Raw genomic sequence first — 18,238 nt, forward strand, 5'->3', positions numbered from 1 at the left:
TGTATCAGCATATCGATTGCGCAACTAGGGCTGAAAAAACCTTGGATCATTGTTACTCTAACTTCCGCGACGCATATAAGGCCCTGCCCCGCCCTCCTTTCGGAAAAGCTGACCACGACTCCATTTTGCTGATCCCTGCCTACAGACGGAAACTAAAACAAGAAGCTCCCACGCTGAGGTCTGTCCAACGCTGGTCCGACCAAGCTGATTCCACACTCCAAGACTGCTTCCATCACGTGGACTGGGATATGTTTCGTGTTGCGTCAGATAACAACATTGACGAATACGCTGATTCGGTGTGCGAGTTCATTAGAACGTGCGCTGAAGATGTCGTTCCCATAGCAACGATTAAAACATTCCCTAACCAGAAACCGTGGATTGATGGCAGCATTCGTGTGAAACTGAAAGCGCGAACCACTGCTTTTAATCAGGGCAAGGTGACTGGTAACATGACCGAATACAAACAGTGCAGCTATTCCCTCCGCAAGGCTATCAAACAAGCTAAGCGTCAGTATAGAGACAAAGTAGAATCTCAATTCAACGGCTCAGACGCAAGAGGTATGTGGCAGGGTCTACAGTCAATCACGGACTACAAGAATAAAACCAGCCCAGTCACGGACCAGGATGTCTTGCTACCAGGCAGACTAAATAACTTTTTTGCCCGCTTTGAGGACAATACAGTGCCACTGACACGGCCTGCAACGAAAACATGCGAACTCTCCTTCACTGCAGCCGAGGTGAGTAAAACATTTAAACGTGTTAACCCTCGCAAGGCTGCAGGCCCAGACGGCATCCCCAGCCGCGCCCTCAGAGCATGCGCAGACCAGCTGGCCGGTGTGTTCACGGACATATTCAATCAATCCCTATACCAGTCTGCTGTTCCCACATGCTTCAAGAGGGCCACCATTGTTCCTGTTCCCAAGAAAGCTAAGGTAACTGAGCTAAACGACTACCGCCCCATAGCACTCACTTCCGTCATCATGAAGTGCTTTGAGAGACTAGTCAAGGACCATATCACCTCCACCCTACCTGACACCCTAGACCCACTCCAATTTGCTTACCGCCCAAATAGGTCCACAGGCGATGCAATCTCAACCACACTGCACACTGCCCTAACCCATCTGGACAAGAGGAATACCTATGTGAGAATGCTGTTCATCGACTACAGCTCGGCATTCAACACCATAGTACCCTCCAAGCTCGTCATCAAGCTCGAGACCCTGGGTCTCGACCCCGCCCTGTGCAACTGGGTACTGGACTTCCTGACGGGCCGCCCCCAGGTGGTGAGGGTAGGCAACAACATCTCCACCCCACTGATCCTCAACACTGGGGCTCCACAAGGGTGCGTTCTGAGCCCTCTCCTGTACTCCCTGTTCACCCACGACTGCGTGGCCACGCACGCCTCCAACTCAATCATCAAGTTTGCGGACGACATAACAGTGGTAGGCTTGATTACCAACAACGACGAGACGGCCTACAGGGAGGAGGTGAGGGCCCTCGGAGTGTGGTGTCAGGAAAATAACCTCACACTCAACGTCAACAAAACTAAGGAGATGATTGTGGACTTCAGGAAACAGCAGAGGGAACACCCTCCTATCCACATCGATGGGACAGTAGTGGAGAGGGTAGTAAGTTTTTAAGTTCCTCAGCATACACATCACAGACAAACTGAATTGGTCCACTCACACAGACAGCATCGTGAAGAAGGCGCAGCAGCGCCTCTTCAACCTCAGGAGGCTGAAGAAATTCGGCTTGTCACCAAAAGCACTCACAAACTTCTACAGATGCACAATCGAGAGCATCCTGGCGGGCTGTATCACCGCCTGGTACGGCAACTGCTCCGCCCACAACCGTAAGGCTCTCCAGAGGGTAGTGAGGTCTGCACAACGCATCACCGGGGGCAAACTACCTGCCCTCCAGGACACCTACACCACCCGATGTTACAGGAAGGCCATAAAGATCTTCAAGGACAACAACCACCCGAGCCACTGCCTGTTCACCCCGCTATCATCCAGAAGGCGAGGTCAGTACAGGTGCATCAAAGCTGGGACCGAGAGACTGAAAAACAGCTTCTATCTCAAGGCCATCAGACTGTTAAACAGCCACCACTAACATTGAGTGGCTGCTGCCAACACACTGACTCAACTCCAGCCACTTTAATAATGGGAATTGATGGGAAATGATGTAAAATATATCACTGGCCACTTTAAACAATGCTACCTAATATAATGTTTACATACCCTACATTATTCATCTCATATGTATACGTATATACTGTACTCTATATCATCGACTGCATCCTTATGTAATACATGTATCACTAGCCACTTTAACTATGCCACTTTGTTTACATACTCATCTCATATGTATATACTGTACTCGATACCATCTACTGTATCTTGCCTAAGCTGCTCTGTACCATCACTCATTCATATATCTTTATGTACATATTCTTTATCCCCTTACACTGTGTATAAGACAGTAGTTTTAGAATTGTTAGGTTAGATTACTTGTTGGTTATTACTGCATTGTTGGAACTAGAAGCACAAGCATTTCGCTACACTCGCATTAACATCTGCTAACCATGTGTAAGTGACAAATAAAATTTGATTTGATTTGATAGATTCAGGTTGTCTTGGCAGGAGAAGAGACATGATAATCAACATTAGATTCAGGTTGTCTTGGCAGGAGAAGTGACATGATAATCAACATTAGATTCAGGTTGTCTTGGCAGGAGAAGTGACATTGATAATCAACATTAGATTCAGGTTGTCTTGGCAGGAGAAGTGACATTGATAATCAACATTAGATTCAGGATGTCTTGGCAGGAGAGATGACATTGATAATCAACATTAGATTCAGGTTGTCTTGGCAGGAGAAGTGACATTGATAATCAACATTAGATTCAGGTTGTCTTGGCAGGAGAAGTGACATTGATAATCAACGTTAGATTCAGGTTGTCTTGGCAGGAGAGATGACATTGATAATCAACATTAGATTCAGGTTGTCTTGGCAGGAGAAGTGACATTGATAAACTGCCCATTACGTGTTAGTTACCATCCATCTCAGGTCAAGATGTATCATGGGTAATATGTTAAATTGTGGGTCATTTGATTATGTATCCCCAGGCAGCTGGGACCATATAATGATGTCATCATGTTGATGTCAACAAGAGATTTAGCACCTGGGCCACCCATAGGGGTGTGTGTGTGTGTGTGTGTGTGTGTGTGTGTGTGTGTGTGTGTGTGTGTGTGTGTGTGTGTGTGTGTGTGTGTGTGTGTGTGTGTGTGTGTGTGTGTGTGTGTGTGTGATGCATTTCATACAGATTTGATATTCCTAAATAATACATTTGCAGCATGGGTGAAGACGATTATCTCAGTGACACTGCAAACAGAAGATCATTGTAAACATTCTGTAGTCTTTGGTAAATATCATATTAAAATGCATTCCTTGGCAACTACAGACCTACCTGCCACTTCCCAAATTACATCCTATTTGCTCTAATGTGTACTGCTATTGACCAGAGCCGTAAGGGAGACTGGTCAATAGTGCTTTTTAAAGGGAATAGGGCACCATTTGGGACTTAAAGAGATTCTTATTGCCCTTTTCCTCTCATGGTGTATAAACAGTGTCATCTGTCTTTCCTGTGCTAATGGCCCTGCCTGGAGAGAGATTGGTCATTATCGGTCGGTAACATTGACCGGTTCCCGGAGACCGTCAGTTACGCGTGGAAGGTTTTTGGCTAATCATTGATAGATCTGCTGCTGCTAACCGGGGTCCCGGGGGAAGAGGAGGGGAAAGGTGCTGGAGTTGTCGCATCCAGTTGCGTTTATAGACTAGCTAGTAACCGGCTGTTTGCGCTTCAGAGAACACAACAAGTAGGGACAATATGCCTACTAAAGTAGCCTAGCTACTGGTTTTATGGATTATATAGGATATCGATTTGTATAATTAAGTCTATAATGGTTTCTATCACGGTAAATGACCTCACTCAACTTAACGCAGTCGGCGCGATGCAACTCCCTCGTTTCATGACGTTTGTTCTGGTCATTTCTTGTGAGTTGTACCGGGCAGTCGCGGGTCCGGGCGCTGGGTTGAAGACGTGGGAGAGGTTTAGTAAATTGGACTACCCCGGGGACAAAGCTTTCCTCTACGACACCTTTCCTGACAACTTCATGTGGGCGGTTGGAACGGCAGCTTACCAGGTGGAGGGTGCGTTTGAGAAAGACGGGAAGGGCCTGTCCATTTGGGATACTTTTACGCGCGGCGGGAACCGGATAGCTACCGGGGACGTTGGCAGCGACAGCTACCATAACACCCAAAGCGACGTCCGGGCGCTCAAACAGCTCGGGGTCAGTCACTACCGCTTCTCGCTCTCGTGGTCGCGGATATTTCCAAACGGCAGCCGCGGTAGCTACAACGAGATCGGTACCAACTACTACCGGACGCTAATACGGAAGCTGAAGGAGATCAACGTGCAACCAGTGATCACGCTCTATCACTGGGACTTACCTGACAACCTGCAGAGAACGTTCGGCGGGTGGAGCGACCCAGCGCTCGTGGAGCTTTTCCGTGATTATGCAGATTTCTGTTTCCAAGCATTCGGTGACGATGTGAAGTATTGGATCACCATAGACAACCCGTTCCTGGTGGCGTGGAACGGGTACGGTACTGGGAAGGTGGCTCCGGGAATCAAGAATGACCCGGACCTGCCGTTTAGAGTGGGACACAACCTCCTCAAGGTGAGACAGTGAGAGCACTAAATCACAGGTCCCCTTCCAAAATAGCACACTATTCCCTATATAGTGCAATGCTTTTTTGACCAGGTACAAAATAGTGCACTATGAAGGGAATGTGGATGTCATTTAGGACAGACTGCACCTGTTCAAATCTGCGTCAGAGTTTATTCTCTGGAATGTCACTGTCGTCAGTAGAGGACCACAATGTAAAAATACTGTAATTTGTTACAATTATTTTGTCTTGATATTCTGCATGATTTAAAATGCATCCTGTGCTTGAATTGTGTTCTAAATGGTCAAATACATTAAATAAAATAATGGAAAAGCAGAATAATCCCATTTGAAATATATATATATTTTTTACATTCAAAACAATTTATCTCCATCCCTCTATCTCTATCTCTATCTCTATCTCTGTCTCTGTCTCTTTCCCTCTCCTCTCCTCTCCTCTCCTCTCCTCTCCTCCTCTCCTCCTCTCCTCTCCTCTCCTCTCCTCTCCTCCTCTCCTCTCCTCTCCTTTCCTCTCCTCTCCTCCCCCCCCTCCCCTCCCCTCCCCCCCCCCATTCCCCCTCTCCTCTCCTCTCCTCCCCCCCTCCCCCCCAGGCTCATGCTGCAGCATGGCACCTCTACAACAGCCACTACCGGCCCCAGCAGCAGGGGAAAGTTTCAATGGCGCTGGCCTCCCATTGGATCAAGCCCAGCAGGACACGGCGTGAGAGCCTGCAGGCGTGTCAGTGGTCCTTGGACTTTGTGTTGGGCTGGTTCGCCAGACCCCTCTTCATTGATGGAGATTACCCCCCTAGCATGAAGCACAACCTGTCCCACCGCCTGCCCTCGTTCACACAGGCACGTAGCCTGGGGTTAGCCTAGACCCAGGGCAGTGGTTCTCAACCTGAGTACTAGTATAGAGACTAGCCCCACTCTACCTGCCCTCTTTCACACAGACACGTAGAATAGGCCCTTCCTCTCTGTCCCAAATGGCATGCTATTCCCTCTAAAGTGCACTTCTTTTGATCAGGACCCTTTTCCTTTTAGAAAGTTATATTGTTATTCTATTTTGCAACAGATTGAAAGTTATTCTCCTCTCATCCCTTCTCCTCTCCTCTCCTCTCATCCCTTCTCCTCTCCTCCCTTCTCCTCTCCTCTCCTCTCATCCCTTCTCCTCTCATCTCCTCCCCTTTCATCCCTTCTCCTCTCCTCCCCTTTCATCCCTTCTCCTCTCCTCTCCTCTCATCCCTTCTCCTCTCCTCTCATCCCTTCTCCTCTCCTCTCCTTTCATCCCTTCTCCTCCCTCCTCCTTTCTCCTCTCCTCTCCTCTCATCCCTTCTCCTCTCCTCCCCTTTCATCCCTTCTCCTCTCCTCTCATTTCATCCCTTCTCCTCTCCTCCCCTTTCATCCCTTCTCCTCCCCTCCCCTCTCCTCCCTTCTCCTCTCCTCCCTTCTCCTCCCCTCTCCTCTCATCCCTTATCCTCCCCTCTCTCCTCCCCTCTCCTCTTCTCTCATCCCTTCTCCTCCCCTCTCCTCTCGTCCCCTCTCTTCTCCTCTCATCTCATCCCTTCTCCTCTCCTCTCCTCCCCTTTCATCCCTTCTCCTCTCCTCCCCTTTCATCCCTTCTCTCATCCCTTCTCCTCTCCTCTCCTCCCCTCTCATCCCTTCTTATATCCTCTCCTCTCCTTTCATCCCTTCTCCTCCCCTCTCTCCTCTCATCCCTTCTCCTCTCCTCTCATCCCTTCTCCTCTCCTCTCATCCCTTCTCCTCTCCTCTCATCCCTTCTCCTCTCCTCCCCTTTCATCCCTTCTCTTCTCCTCCCCTTTCATCTCTTCTCCTCCCCTTTCATCCCTTCTCCTCTCCTCCCCTTTCATCCCTTCTCCTCCCCTCTCCTCTCCTCCCTTCTCCTCCCCTCTCCTCTCATCCCCTCTGATCCCCTCTCATCCCCTCCCCTCTCATCCCCTCTCATCCCCTCCCCTCTCATCCCCTCTGATCCCCTCTCATTCCCTCTCCTCTCCTCCCCTTTCCTCCACTCCCATCTCTTCCCATCTCCTCTCCTTTCATCCCCTCTCCTCCCATCTCCTCCCATTTCCTCTCATCCCCTCTCCTCTCCTCCCATCTCCTCTCATCTCCTCTCCTTTCCTCTATCCAGGCAGAGAGGGATGAGGTGAGGGGGACCGCTGACTTCTTTGCTCTGTCCCATGGTCCTTCTCTGAGCTACCAGCTGATTGACGTCAGTCTCAAATTTGGCCAGATTGAAGTTCTGGACCTGAGGATGTTGCTATACTGGATCAGAGCAGAGTACGACAACCCACCCATCTACATAGTAGAGAGTGGCTGGTAGGTTACTGTTGTGCATCGCGTTGTGTCGTGTTATGGAAATATACCACAACTCAGACTGTGATATGGATGAGATGCAGCTATGTTATGATATGAACTGTAGTCTATGTTATGTCATGTTATGATATGAACTGTAGTCTGTTATGTCATGTTATGATATGAACTGTAGTCTGTTATGTCATGTTATGAACTTTATTTTGTTTTTATTTTATTTTACCTTTATTTAACCAGGTAGGCTAGTTGAGAACACCTTTATTTAACCAGGTAGGCTAGTTGAGAACACCTTTATTTAACCAGGTAGGCTAGTTGAGAACACCTTTATTTAACCAGGTAGGCTAGTTGAGAACACCTTTATTTAACCAGGTAGGCTAGTTGAGAACACCTTTATTTAACCAGGTAGGCTAGTTGAGAACACCTTTATTTAACCAGGTAGGCTAGTTGAGAACACCTTTATTTAACCAGGTAGGCTTGTTGAGAACACCTTTATTTAACCAGGTAGGCTTGTTGAGAACACCTTTATTTAACCAGGTAGGCTTGTTGAGAACACCTTTATTTAACCAGGTAGGCAAGTTGAGAACAAGTTCTCATTTACAATTGTGACCTGGCCAAGATAAAGCAAAGCAGTTCGACACATACAACGACACAGAGTTACACATGGAGTAAAACAAACATACAGTCAATAATACAGTATAAACAAGTCTATATACGATGTGAGCAAATGAGGTGAGAAGGGAGGTAAAGGCAAAAAAAGGCCATGGTGGCAAAGTAAATACAATATAGCAAGTAAAACACTGGAATGGTAGATTTGCAATGGAAGAAAGTGCAAAGTAGAAATAAAAATAATGGGGTGCAAAGGAGCAAAATTAATTAATTAATTAAATACAGTAGGGAAAGAGGGTAGTTGTTTGGGCTAAATTATAGGTGGGCTATGTACAGGTGCAGTAATCTGTGAGCTGCTCTGACAGTTGGTGCTTAAAGCTAGTGAGGGAGATAAGTGTTTCCAGTTTCAGAGATTTTTGTAGTTCGTTCCAGTCATTGGCAGCAGAGAACTGGAAGGAGAGGCGGCCAAAGAAATAATTGGTTTTGGGGGTGACTAGAGAGATATACCTGCTGGAGCGCGTGCTACAGGTGGGAGATGCTATGGTGACCAGCGAGCTGAGATAAGGGGGGACTTTACCTAGCAGGGTCTTGTAGATGACATGGAGCCAGTGGGTTTGGCGACGAGTATGAAGCGAGGGCCATATCAACTGTAGTCTATGTTATGTCATGTTATGCCTTGTTATGAACTGTAGTCTTTGTAATGCCATGTTACGATATGTTATGAACTGTAGTCTAAGTTATGTCATGTTATGTCATGATATGAACTTTAGTCTGTTATGTCATGTTATGATATGAACTGTAGTCTATGTTATGCCATGTTACGATATGTTATGAACTGTAGTCTAAGTTATGTCATGTTATGATATGAACTGTAGTCTATGTTATGTCATGTCATGATATGTTATGAACTGCAGTATATGTTATGTTATGAACTGCAGTCTATGTTATGTTATGATACGAACTGTAGTCTATGTTATGTCATGTTATGTTATGTTATGAACTGTAGTCTATGTTATGTCATGTCATGATATGTTATGAACTGCAGTATATGTTATGATATGAACTGTTGTTTATGTTATGGCATGATATGTTATGAACTGTAGTCTATGTTATGTCATGTTATATGTTATAAACTGTAGTCTATGTTATGTCATGTTGTATGTTATGAACTGGAGTCTATGTTATGTCATGTTATTATATGAACTGTAGTCTGTTATGTCATGTTATGATATGTTATGAACTGCAGTCTATGTTATGTTATGATATGAACTGTAGTCTGTTATGTCATGTTATATGTTATGAACTGTAGTCTATGTTATGTCATGTTATTATATGAACTGTAGTCTATGTAATGCCAGGTTACGATATGTTATGAACTGTAGTCTATGTTATGTCATGTTATATGTTATATGTTATAAACTGTAGTCTATGTTATGTCATGTTGTATGTTATGAACTGTAGTCTATGTTATGTCATGTTATTATATGAACTGTAGTCTATGTAATGATATGTTATGAACTGTAGTCTATGTTATGTTATGAACTGTAGTCTATGTCATGTTATGATATGAACTGTAGTCTGTTATGTCATGTTATGATATGAACTGTAGTCTGTTATGTCATGGTATGATCTTTAGTCTATGTTAAGTCATGTTATGATATGAACTGTAGTTTATTTTATGAACTGTAGTCTATGTAATGTCATGTTATGATATGTTATGAACTGTAGTCTATATTATGTCATGTCATGATATGTTATCAACTGCAGTCTTATGTTATGATATGAACTGTAGTCTATGTTATGGCATGATATGTTATGAACTGTAGTCTATGTTATGTCATGTTATATGTTATAAACGGTAGTCTATGTTATGTCATGTTGTATGTTATGAACTGTAGTCTATGTTATGTCATGTTATTATATGAACTGTAGTCTATGTTATGTCATGTTATGATATGTTATGAACTGCAGTCTATGTTATGTCATGTTATATGTTATGAACTGTAGTCTATGTTATGTCATGTTATATGTTATGAACTTTAGTCTGTGTTATGTCATGTTATGTTATGAACTGTAATCTATGTTATGCCATGTTATGATATGTTATGAACTGTAATCTATGTTATGGTATGAACTGTAGTCTATGTTATGCCATGTTATATGTTATGAACTGTAGTCTATGTTATGCCATGTTATATGTTATGAACTGTAGTCTGTCATGTTATATGTTATAAACTGTAGTCTATGTCATGTTATATGTTGTGAACTGTAGTCTATGTCATGTTATATGTTATGAACTGTAGTCTAAGTTATGTCATGTTATGTCATGATATGAACTTTAGTCTGTTATGTCATGTTATGATATGAACTGTAGTCTATGTTATGTCATGTTATAAACTGTAGTCTATGTTATGTCATGTTGTATGTTATGAACTGGAGTCTATGTTATGTCATGTTATTATATGAATTGTAGTCTATGTTATGTCATGTTATGATATGTTATGAACTGCAGTCTATGTTATGTTATGATATGAACTGTAGTCTATGTTATGTCATGTTATATGTTATGAACTGTAGTCTATGTTATGTCATGTTATTATATGAACTGTAGTCTATGTAATGATATGTTATGAACTGTAGTCTATGTTATGTTATGAACTGTAGTCTATGGTATGTCATGTTATGTTATGAACTGTAGTCTATGTAATGTCATGTTATGATATGTTATGAACTGTAGTCTATATTATGTCATGATATGTTATGAACTGCAGTCTATGTTATGATATGAACTGTAGTCTATGTTATGTCATGTTATATGTTATAAACGGTAGTCTATGTTATGTCATGTTGTATGTTATGAACTGTAGTCTATGTTATGTCATGTTATTATATGAACTGTAGGCTATGTTATGTCATGTTATTAACTGCAGTCTTTGTTATGTCATGTTATATGTTACAAACTGTAGTCTATGTTATGTCATGTTATATGTTATGAACTTTAGTCTGTGTTATGTCATGTTATGTTATGAACTGTAGTCTATGTTATGCCATGTTATGATATGTTATGAACTGTAGTCTATGTTATGCCATGTTATATGTTATGAACTGTAGTCTATGTTATGTTATGAACTGTAGTGTGTTATGTTATATGTTATGAACTGTAGCCTATGTCATGTTATGAATTGTACTAATAACTGTTAATACTACATAATAACACAGGGTTGTCCAGGGAGATATCAAGACAGAGGACATAGAGCTCGCCAGTTTGTAATCCTATGAGACGGAAATGAGATTCCTCTGGTTCGTTCAGCCGTTCATATGGGGGAAATTAATGGGGAAAGAATGGGGTTTTGGGATAAACACAAATACGGTCTGAGGTTAATACCAGTTTAGGATATTTTATTAAGTTTATTAGGATTTGGTTCTATGAGGTAATATCAGTTAGTTAACGTGACCTTTAAGAATTATGATTCCTTTGTGTGCTTTAAGTGCTTGTTTTGGAAAGTATTCAGACCCCTTGACTTTTTCCACATTTTGGTACGTTTCATCCATTCTAAAATGGATGAAAATAAAAATGACAAATCCTCATCAATCTACATACAATTCAACATAATGACAGAGTGAAAACAGGTTTTTAGATTATAATTTTTTTGCAAATGTAATTAAAATAAAAACTGAAATACCTTATATTATGTAAGTACTCAGACCCTTTGCTATGAGACTCCAAATTGAGCTCAGGTATCACGGCACAAGGCGAGACCCAAATGCAGACACAGGAAACAGATGGTTGGAGTCAATGTTTATTAATCCAAAAAGGGGTAGGCAAGAGAATGGTCGTGGACAGGTTAAAGGTCAAAACCAGTTCAGAGTCCAGGAGGTACAGAAGGGCAGGCAGATTCAAGGTCAGGCAACACCAGGAAGACTAGCAAAAGATCATAGAAAAGGAGTACGGGGAAAAACACGCTGGTTGACTTGACTAAACATACAAGACGAACTGGCACAGAGACAGGAAACACAGGGATAAATACACTGGTACAGAGAGACAGGAAACACAGGGATAAATACACTGGCACAGAGAGACAGGAAACACAGGGATAAATACACTGGCACAGAGAGACAGGAAACACAGGGATAAATACACTGGCACAGAGAGACAGGAAACACAGGGATAAATACACTGGCACAGAGAGACAGGAAACACAGGGATAAATACACTGGTACAGAGAGACAGGAAACACAGGGATAAATACACTGGCACAGAGAGACAGGAAACACAGGGATAAATACACTGGCACAGAGAGACAGGAAACACAGGGATAAATACACTGGGGAAAATCAGCGACACCTGGAGGGGGAGGAGACAATCACAGGAACAGGTGAAACAGATCAGGGCATGACACTCATCCTGTTTCCATTGATCATCTTTTTTTAAAAACTTTTTTTTCTTTTACCTTTATTTAACTTGGCAAGTCAGTTAGGCACAAACTATTATTTACAATGACAGCCTACCGGGGAACAGTGGGTTCCCTGCCATGTTCGGGGGCAGAACAACAGATTTGTACCTTGTCAGCTCTGGGATTCGATCTTGCAACCTTTCGGTTACTAGTCCAAAGCTCTAACCACTACCTGCCGCCGAAAGAGCTCAGGACCTCAGACTGGGGGCGAAGGTTCACTTTCCAACAGGACAACGACCCTAAGCACACAGCCAAGAAAACACAGGAGTGGCTTCGGGACAAGTCTCTGAATGACCTTGAGTGGCCCAGCCAGAGCCCGGACTTGAACCCGATCTAACATCTCTGGAGAGACCTGAAAATAGCTCTGCAGGGACTCCTGCATCCAACCTGACAGAGCTTGAAAGGATCTGCAGAGAAGAATGTGAGAAACTCCCCAAATACAGGTGTGCCAAGCTTGTAGCATCATACCCAAGAAGACTTGAGGCTGTAATCGCTGCCATCTGAATATTTATGTAAATGTGATATTTCAGATTTTTTTTATATATATTTATCTGTATCTGCAAACATTTCTAAAAACCTGTTTTTGCTTTGTCATTATGGGGTATTGTGATGTCATTATGTGGTATTGTGATGTCATTATGAGGTTTTGTGATGTCATTATTGGGTACTGTGATGTCATTATTGGGTACTGTGATGTCATTATGGGGTATTGTGATGTCATTATGGGGTATTGTGATGTCATTATTGGGTACTGTGATGTCATTATGTGGTATTGTGATGTCATTATGTGGTATTGTGATGTCATTATGTGGTATTGTGATGTCATTATGGGGTATTGTGATGTCATTATGTGGTATTGTGATGTCATTATGTGGTATTGTGATGTCATTATGTGGTATTGTGATGTCATTATGTGGTATTGTGATGTCATTATGGGGTATTGTGATGTCATTATGTGGTATTGTGATGTCATTATGAGGTTTTGTGATGTCATTATTGGGTACTGTGATGTCATTATGGGGTATTGTGATGTCATTATGTGGTATTGTGATGTCATTATGGGGTATTGTGATGTCATTATGTGGTATTGTGATGTCATTATGAGGTTTTGTGATGTCATTATTGGGTACTGTGATGTCATTATTGGGTACTGTGATGTCATTATGGGGTATTGTGATGTCATTATGGGGTATTGTGATGTCATTATTGGGTACTGTGATGTCATTATGGGTATTGTGATGTCATGATGTGGTATTGTGATGTCATTATGGGGTATTGTGATGTCATTTTGGGTACTGTGATGTCATTATAAGGTATTGTGTGTATATTGATGAGGGGAACATTAAAAAAAAACATTTTAGAATAAGGCTTTAACCTAACAAAATATGGAAAAAGTCAAGGGGTCTGAATACTTTCTGAAAAAGTGACGTTAGCTGATGGATATTATAAGATATCCTTAGCCTGTGTTTACCACAAACCTTATTTTCAGCGTTTATCCAAAAACCCCATTCATTTCGCCATAGACTTTGGCCAATAAGCCACGGCAGAGTTAATGCCTACAGAAAGATGATTAGTCTCTATTATGTTATGCTGTTATTACCCTGTTATTATACTGTTATTACCCAGTTATTACCCTGTTACTATGCTGTTTTGATACTGTAGTCTGTTATACTCTGTAGTCTGTTTTGATACTGTAGTCTATGTTATAAACTGTAGTCTGTTATACTCTGTAGTCTGTTTTGATACTGTAGTCTATGTTATAAACTGTAGTCTGTTATACTCTGTAGTCTGTTTTGATACTGTAGTCTATGTTATAAACTGTAGTCTGTTATGATACTGTAGTCTATGTTATAAACTGTAGTCTGTGTTATAAACTGTAGTCTGTTATACTCTGTAGTCTGTTTTGATACTGTAATGTATGTTATAAAGTGTAGTCTGTTATAAACTGTAGTCTGTTATAATCTGTAGTCTGTTATATTCTGTAGTGTGTAATGAACAGTAGTCTATGTTATGAACTGTAGTCTATGTTATGAACTGTAGTCTATGTTATGAACTGTAGTCTGTTTTGACCTGTAGTCTGTTTTGATACTGTCGTCTCTGTTATGAATTGTCGTCTGTTATAAACTGTAGTCTATGTTATAAACTGTAGTCTATGTTATAAACTGTAGTCTATGTTATGAACAGTAGTCTATGTTATGAACAGTAGTCTATGTTATGAACAGTAGTCTATGTTATGAACGGTAGTCTATGTTATAAACTGTAGTCTATGTTATAAACTGCAGTCTATGTTATGAACTGTAGTCTGTTATAAATGTAGTCTATGTTATGAACTGTAGTCTGTTAAACTGTAGTCTATGTTATAAAATGTAGTCTGTTTTGACCTGTAGTCTATGTTATAAACTGTAGTTTATGTTATAAACTGTAGTCTATGTTATGAATTGTTGTCTGTTATAAACTGTAGTCTATGTTTTGACCTGTAGTCTATGTTATGAACAGTAGTCTATGTTATGAACTGTAGTCTGTTATAAACTGTAGTCTATGTTATGAACAGTAGTCTATGTTATGAACAGTAGTTTATATTATGAACAGTAGTCTATGTTATGAACAGTGGTCTATGTTATAAACTGTAGTCTGTTATAAACTGTAGTCTATGTTATGAACAGTTGTCTATGTTATAAACTGTAGTCTATGTTATAAACTGTAGTCTGTTATGAACTGTAGTCTATGTTATGAACTCTGTTTTGACCTCTAGTCTGTTATAAACTGTAGTCTGTTATGAACTGTAGTCTGTTATAAACTGTAGTCTGTGTTGAACTGTAAAAGCTGTAATTCCTACATATAAGGTTTGTCCAGGGAGACATCAAGACAGAGGACTCTAAGAACATGTATTACCTCAAGAGGTTCATTATGGAGACACTGAAATGTGAGTAGCATTGGCTAATAACGCACACACTGTACGGTAGAATAGAATAGAGCCTAGCGAATGTATTTCAAATGTACTGATTCCCTTGTATGAATTGTAACTCAGTAAAATCTTTTGAAATTGTTGCATATTGCGTTTAATATTTTTTATTCAGTATAACTAGCATCTCATTTCATACTGTTTATGCGACGATATTTTCTGAACTCGATCTTGTCGCCGTAGCGATCAAGTACGATGGGGTGAATGTGATTGGCTACACCCACTGGTCCCTGTTGGATGGGTTTGAATGGCACAGAGAGTATGATATACGCAGAGGCCTCTACTACGTCGACTTCAACACACACAACCTCAAGAGGAGGCCCAAGACCTCCGCCAACTTCTACAAGTCAGTTTTGGTTTCATTCATTTTTTGAGGGGATTAATTGGTTAGATGATACAATTAACAATGATGTTAATAGTGATGATGATGATGATGATGACAATGACAATGGTGATGGCGATGATGGTGATGATGGTGACGATGATGATGGTGGTGATGATGATGATGATGATGGTTACAGGAAGTTGATCCAGAAGAATGGTTTTCCCCAGCTGCCTGAGAACAGACCAGCTCAGGGAGTTTTCCCCTGTGACTTCGCCTGGGGGGTGTCCGCCAACTCTATACAGGTCTGTGTGTGTGTGTGTGTGTGTGCGTGCGTGAGTGCGCGTGTGTGTGTGTCTGTGTGTGTGTGTGTGTCTGTGTGCGTGTGCGTGTGTGTGTGCGTGTGTGTGTGTATGTGTGTGTGTGTTTGTGTGTGGGTAGGTTTGTTGTGGGGCCAGGGTAGAACATGCAATAGTTAGGTTGGCCAAGCACCAGTCTAAAGTCCCAAGGTGGAATGAACATGGACGATTATAATGACAGTACTGAGGGTTAGAGTATTGTAATGAGGGTTGGCGTATTATAATGAGGGTTGGAGTATTATGATAAGGGTTAGAGTATTATAATGAGAGCTGGAGTATTATAGTGAGGGTTGGAGTATTATGATAAGGGTTGGAGTATTATAATGAGGGTTGGAGTATTATAATAAGGGTTGGAGTATTATAATGAGGGTTGGAGTATTATAATAAGGGTTGGAGTATTATAAGGAGGGTTAGAGTATTATAATGAGGGTTGGGGTAATATAATGACGGTTGGAGTATAATAATGAGGGTTGGAGTATTATAATGAGGGTTAGAGTATTATAATGAGGGTTGGGGTATTTTATAATGACAGTACTGAGGGTTGGAGTATTATAATGAGTGTTAGAGTATTATAATGAGGGTTGGAGTATTATAATGAGGGTTAGAGTATTATAATGCGGGTTGGGGTATTATAATGAGGGTTGGGGTATTATAGTGAGGGTAGGGGTATTATAATGAGGGTTGGGGTATTATAATGAGGGTTGGAGTATTATAATGAGGGTTGGAGTATTATAATGAGGGTTAGAGTATTATAATGAGGGTTAGAGTATTATAATGAGGGTTGGAGTATTATAATGAGGGTTAGAGTATTATAATGAGGGTTGGGGTATTATAATGAGGGTTGGGGTATTATAATGAGGGTTGGGGTCGTTTATAATGACTGTACTCAGGGTTGAGTTTTGGGTTGAAAACTCAGGGTTGAGTTTTGGGGTATTATAATGAGGGTTGGGGTATTTTATAAAGACGGTACTCAGGGTTGGGGTATTATAATGAGGGTTGGGGTATTATAATGAGGGTTGGGGTATTATAATGAGGGTTGGGGTATTACAGTGAGGGTTGGGGTATTATAATGAGGGTTGGGGTATTTTATAAAGACGGTACTCAGGGTTGGGGTATTATAATGAGGGTTGGGGTATTATAATGAGGGTTGGGGTATTATAATTTATAATGGGGGTTGGGGTATTATAATGAGGGTTGGGGTATTATAATGAGGGTTTTTATAACAACAGGGGTTGGGGTATTATAATGAGGGTTGGGGTATTATAATGAGGGTTGGGGTATTTTATAACAACAGTACTAAGGGTTGGGGTATTATAATGAGGGTTGGGGTATTATAATGAGGGTTGGGGTATTTTATAACAATGAGGGTCAGTACTCAATGGGTTGGGGTATTATAATGAGGGTTGGGGTATTATAATGAGGGTTGGGGTATTATAATGAGTGTTGGGGTATTATAATGAGGGTTGGGGTATTATAATGCGGGTTGGGGTATTATAATGGGGGTTGGGGTATTATAATGAGGGTTGGGGTATTATAATGAGGGTTGGGGTATTATAATGAGGGTTGGGGTAATATAATGAGGTTTGGGGTCGTTTATAACGACTGTACTCAGGGTTGCATCAGTCTGTGGCGCCAGTACAGCAAACAGCAGCAGACTGTTCCAGTAAACCCGTAGCTACATATCAACCTCACTGAAACTGCCACAGGTTCAATTTCATCCTGGAGTTAATGTTTGCTTAAATATCTAGTTAAATATCTAGTTAAATATCTAGTTAAATATCTAGTTATAAAGGGACACATTGTTTTTTTAATGCTTGGTCATCGCATCTTTTACACATTGAACTTTCTGTTTTAGAAAAAAAACATGCAACTGTAAAAAGTATGTTTCAAAACCTCTCTGGGATCGTTGCCTTGGATACAAGCCTCGGCTCAATGGTTATTATTAAATATATATCAAACATTATATTATATTTAACACGGGTGATTTTCTACAAATTGGCCACGGTCATAAGGGGGATTTGAACCTACGACTCTGTGGTTATATTCCATTGCTGACCTCACTACCTACTAAGGCAGAAAGTAGATGTCATTTCTAACCCGGATCGGGACCTCCTGTGTGTAACGTTTTTTCGCCAAACATTTTTTACGAGCCTAAAATCTTACAATTACAAATATAAATCCCTATTAAATCAATTGAAATCTCCGTGGGGTTTAGTTGTTTAAATGTGTCATTTCACTTTTTACACTGTGTTACCTTTTATTGTGGCATAAACACAACCGGTCGTGATGTTTTCATCTGAAATAAATCACTTCAAAGGTCTCCTTTCCTAGGCTTCGTTCGTCCAACTCGCAACATATTTCCCGGCTTCCAAACAAGCGAGTTGAAAATAGAAAGAAAGAGACATCTTTTAAAGTCTAAAGGACATTTGGCCATCGTCAATTGGTCAGAATTTATGCGTCCGATCATGTCGGCC

At 41.4% G+C, this 18,238-nt stretch overlaps 1 protein-coding gene across 1 annotated transcript in view; it reads left to right on the top strand.

Moving 5' to 3' along the window:
- The first annotated feature begins 3,766 nt into the window (after positions 1 to 3,766).
- kl (klotho) overlaps positions 3,767 to 18,238 on the top strand; it is a 47,335-nt gene continuing 32,863 nt past the window's right edge. The window contains exons 1-6 of the mRNA XM_042309568.1: positions 3,767 to 4,742; positions 5,343 to 5,585; positions 6,880 to 7,067; positions 14,965 to 15,044; positions 15,267 to 15,429; positions 15,605 to 15,710. Coding sequence (XP_042165502.1) covers positions 3,963 to 4,742; positions 5,343 to 5,585; positions 6,880 to 7,067; positions 14,965 to 15,044; positions 15,267 to 15,429; positions 15,605 to 15,710 — 1,560 coding nt within the window. The 5' untranslated portion in view covers positions 3,767 to 3,962. The remainder of the gene's footprint in view (positions 4,743 to 5,342; positions 5,586 to 6,879; positions 7,068 to 14,964; positions 15,045 to 15,266; positions 15,430 to 15,604; positions 15,711 to 18,238) is intronic.

This window comes from Oncorhynchus tshawytscha, linkage group LG30, assembly GCF_018296145.1.
Source record: "Oncorhynchus tshawytscha isolate Ot180627B linkage group LG30, Otsh_v2.0, whole genome shotgun sequence".
NCBI classification, from domain to species: Eukaryota; Metazoa; Chordata; class Actinopteri; order Salmoniformes; family Salmonidae; genus Oncorhynchus; species Oncorhynchus tshawytscha.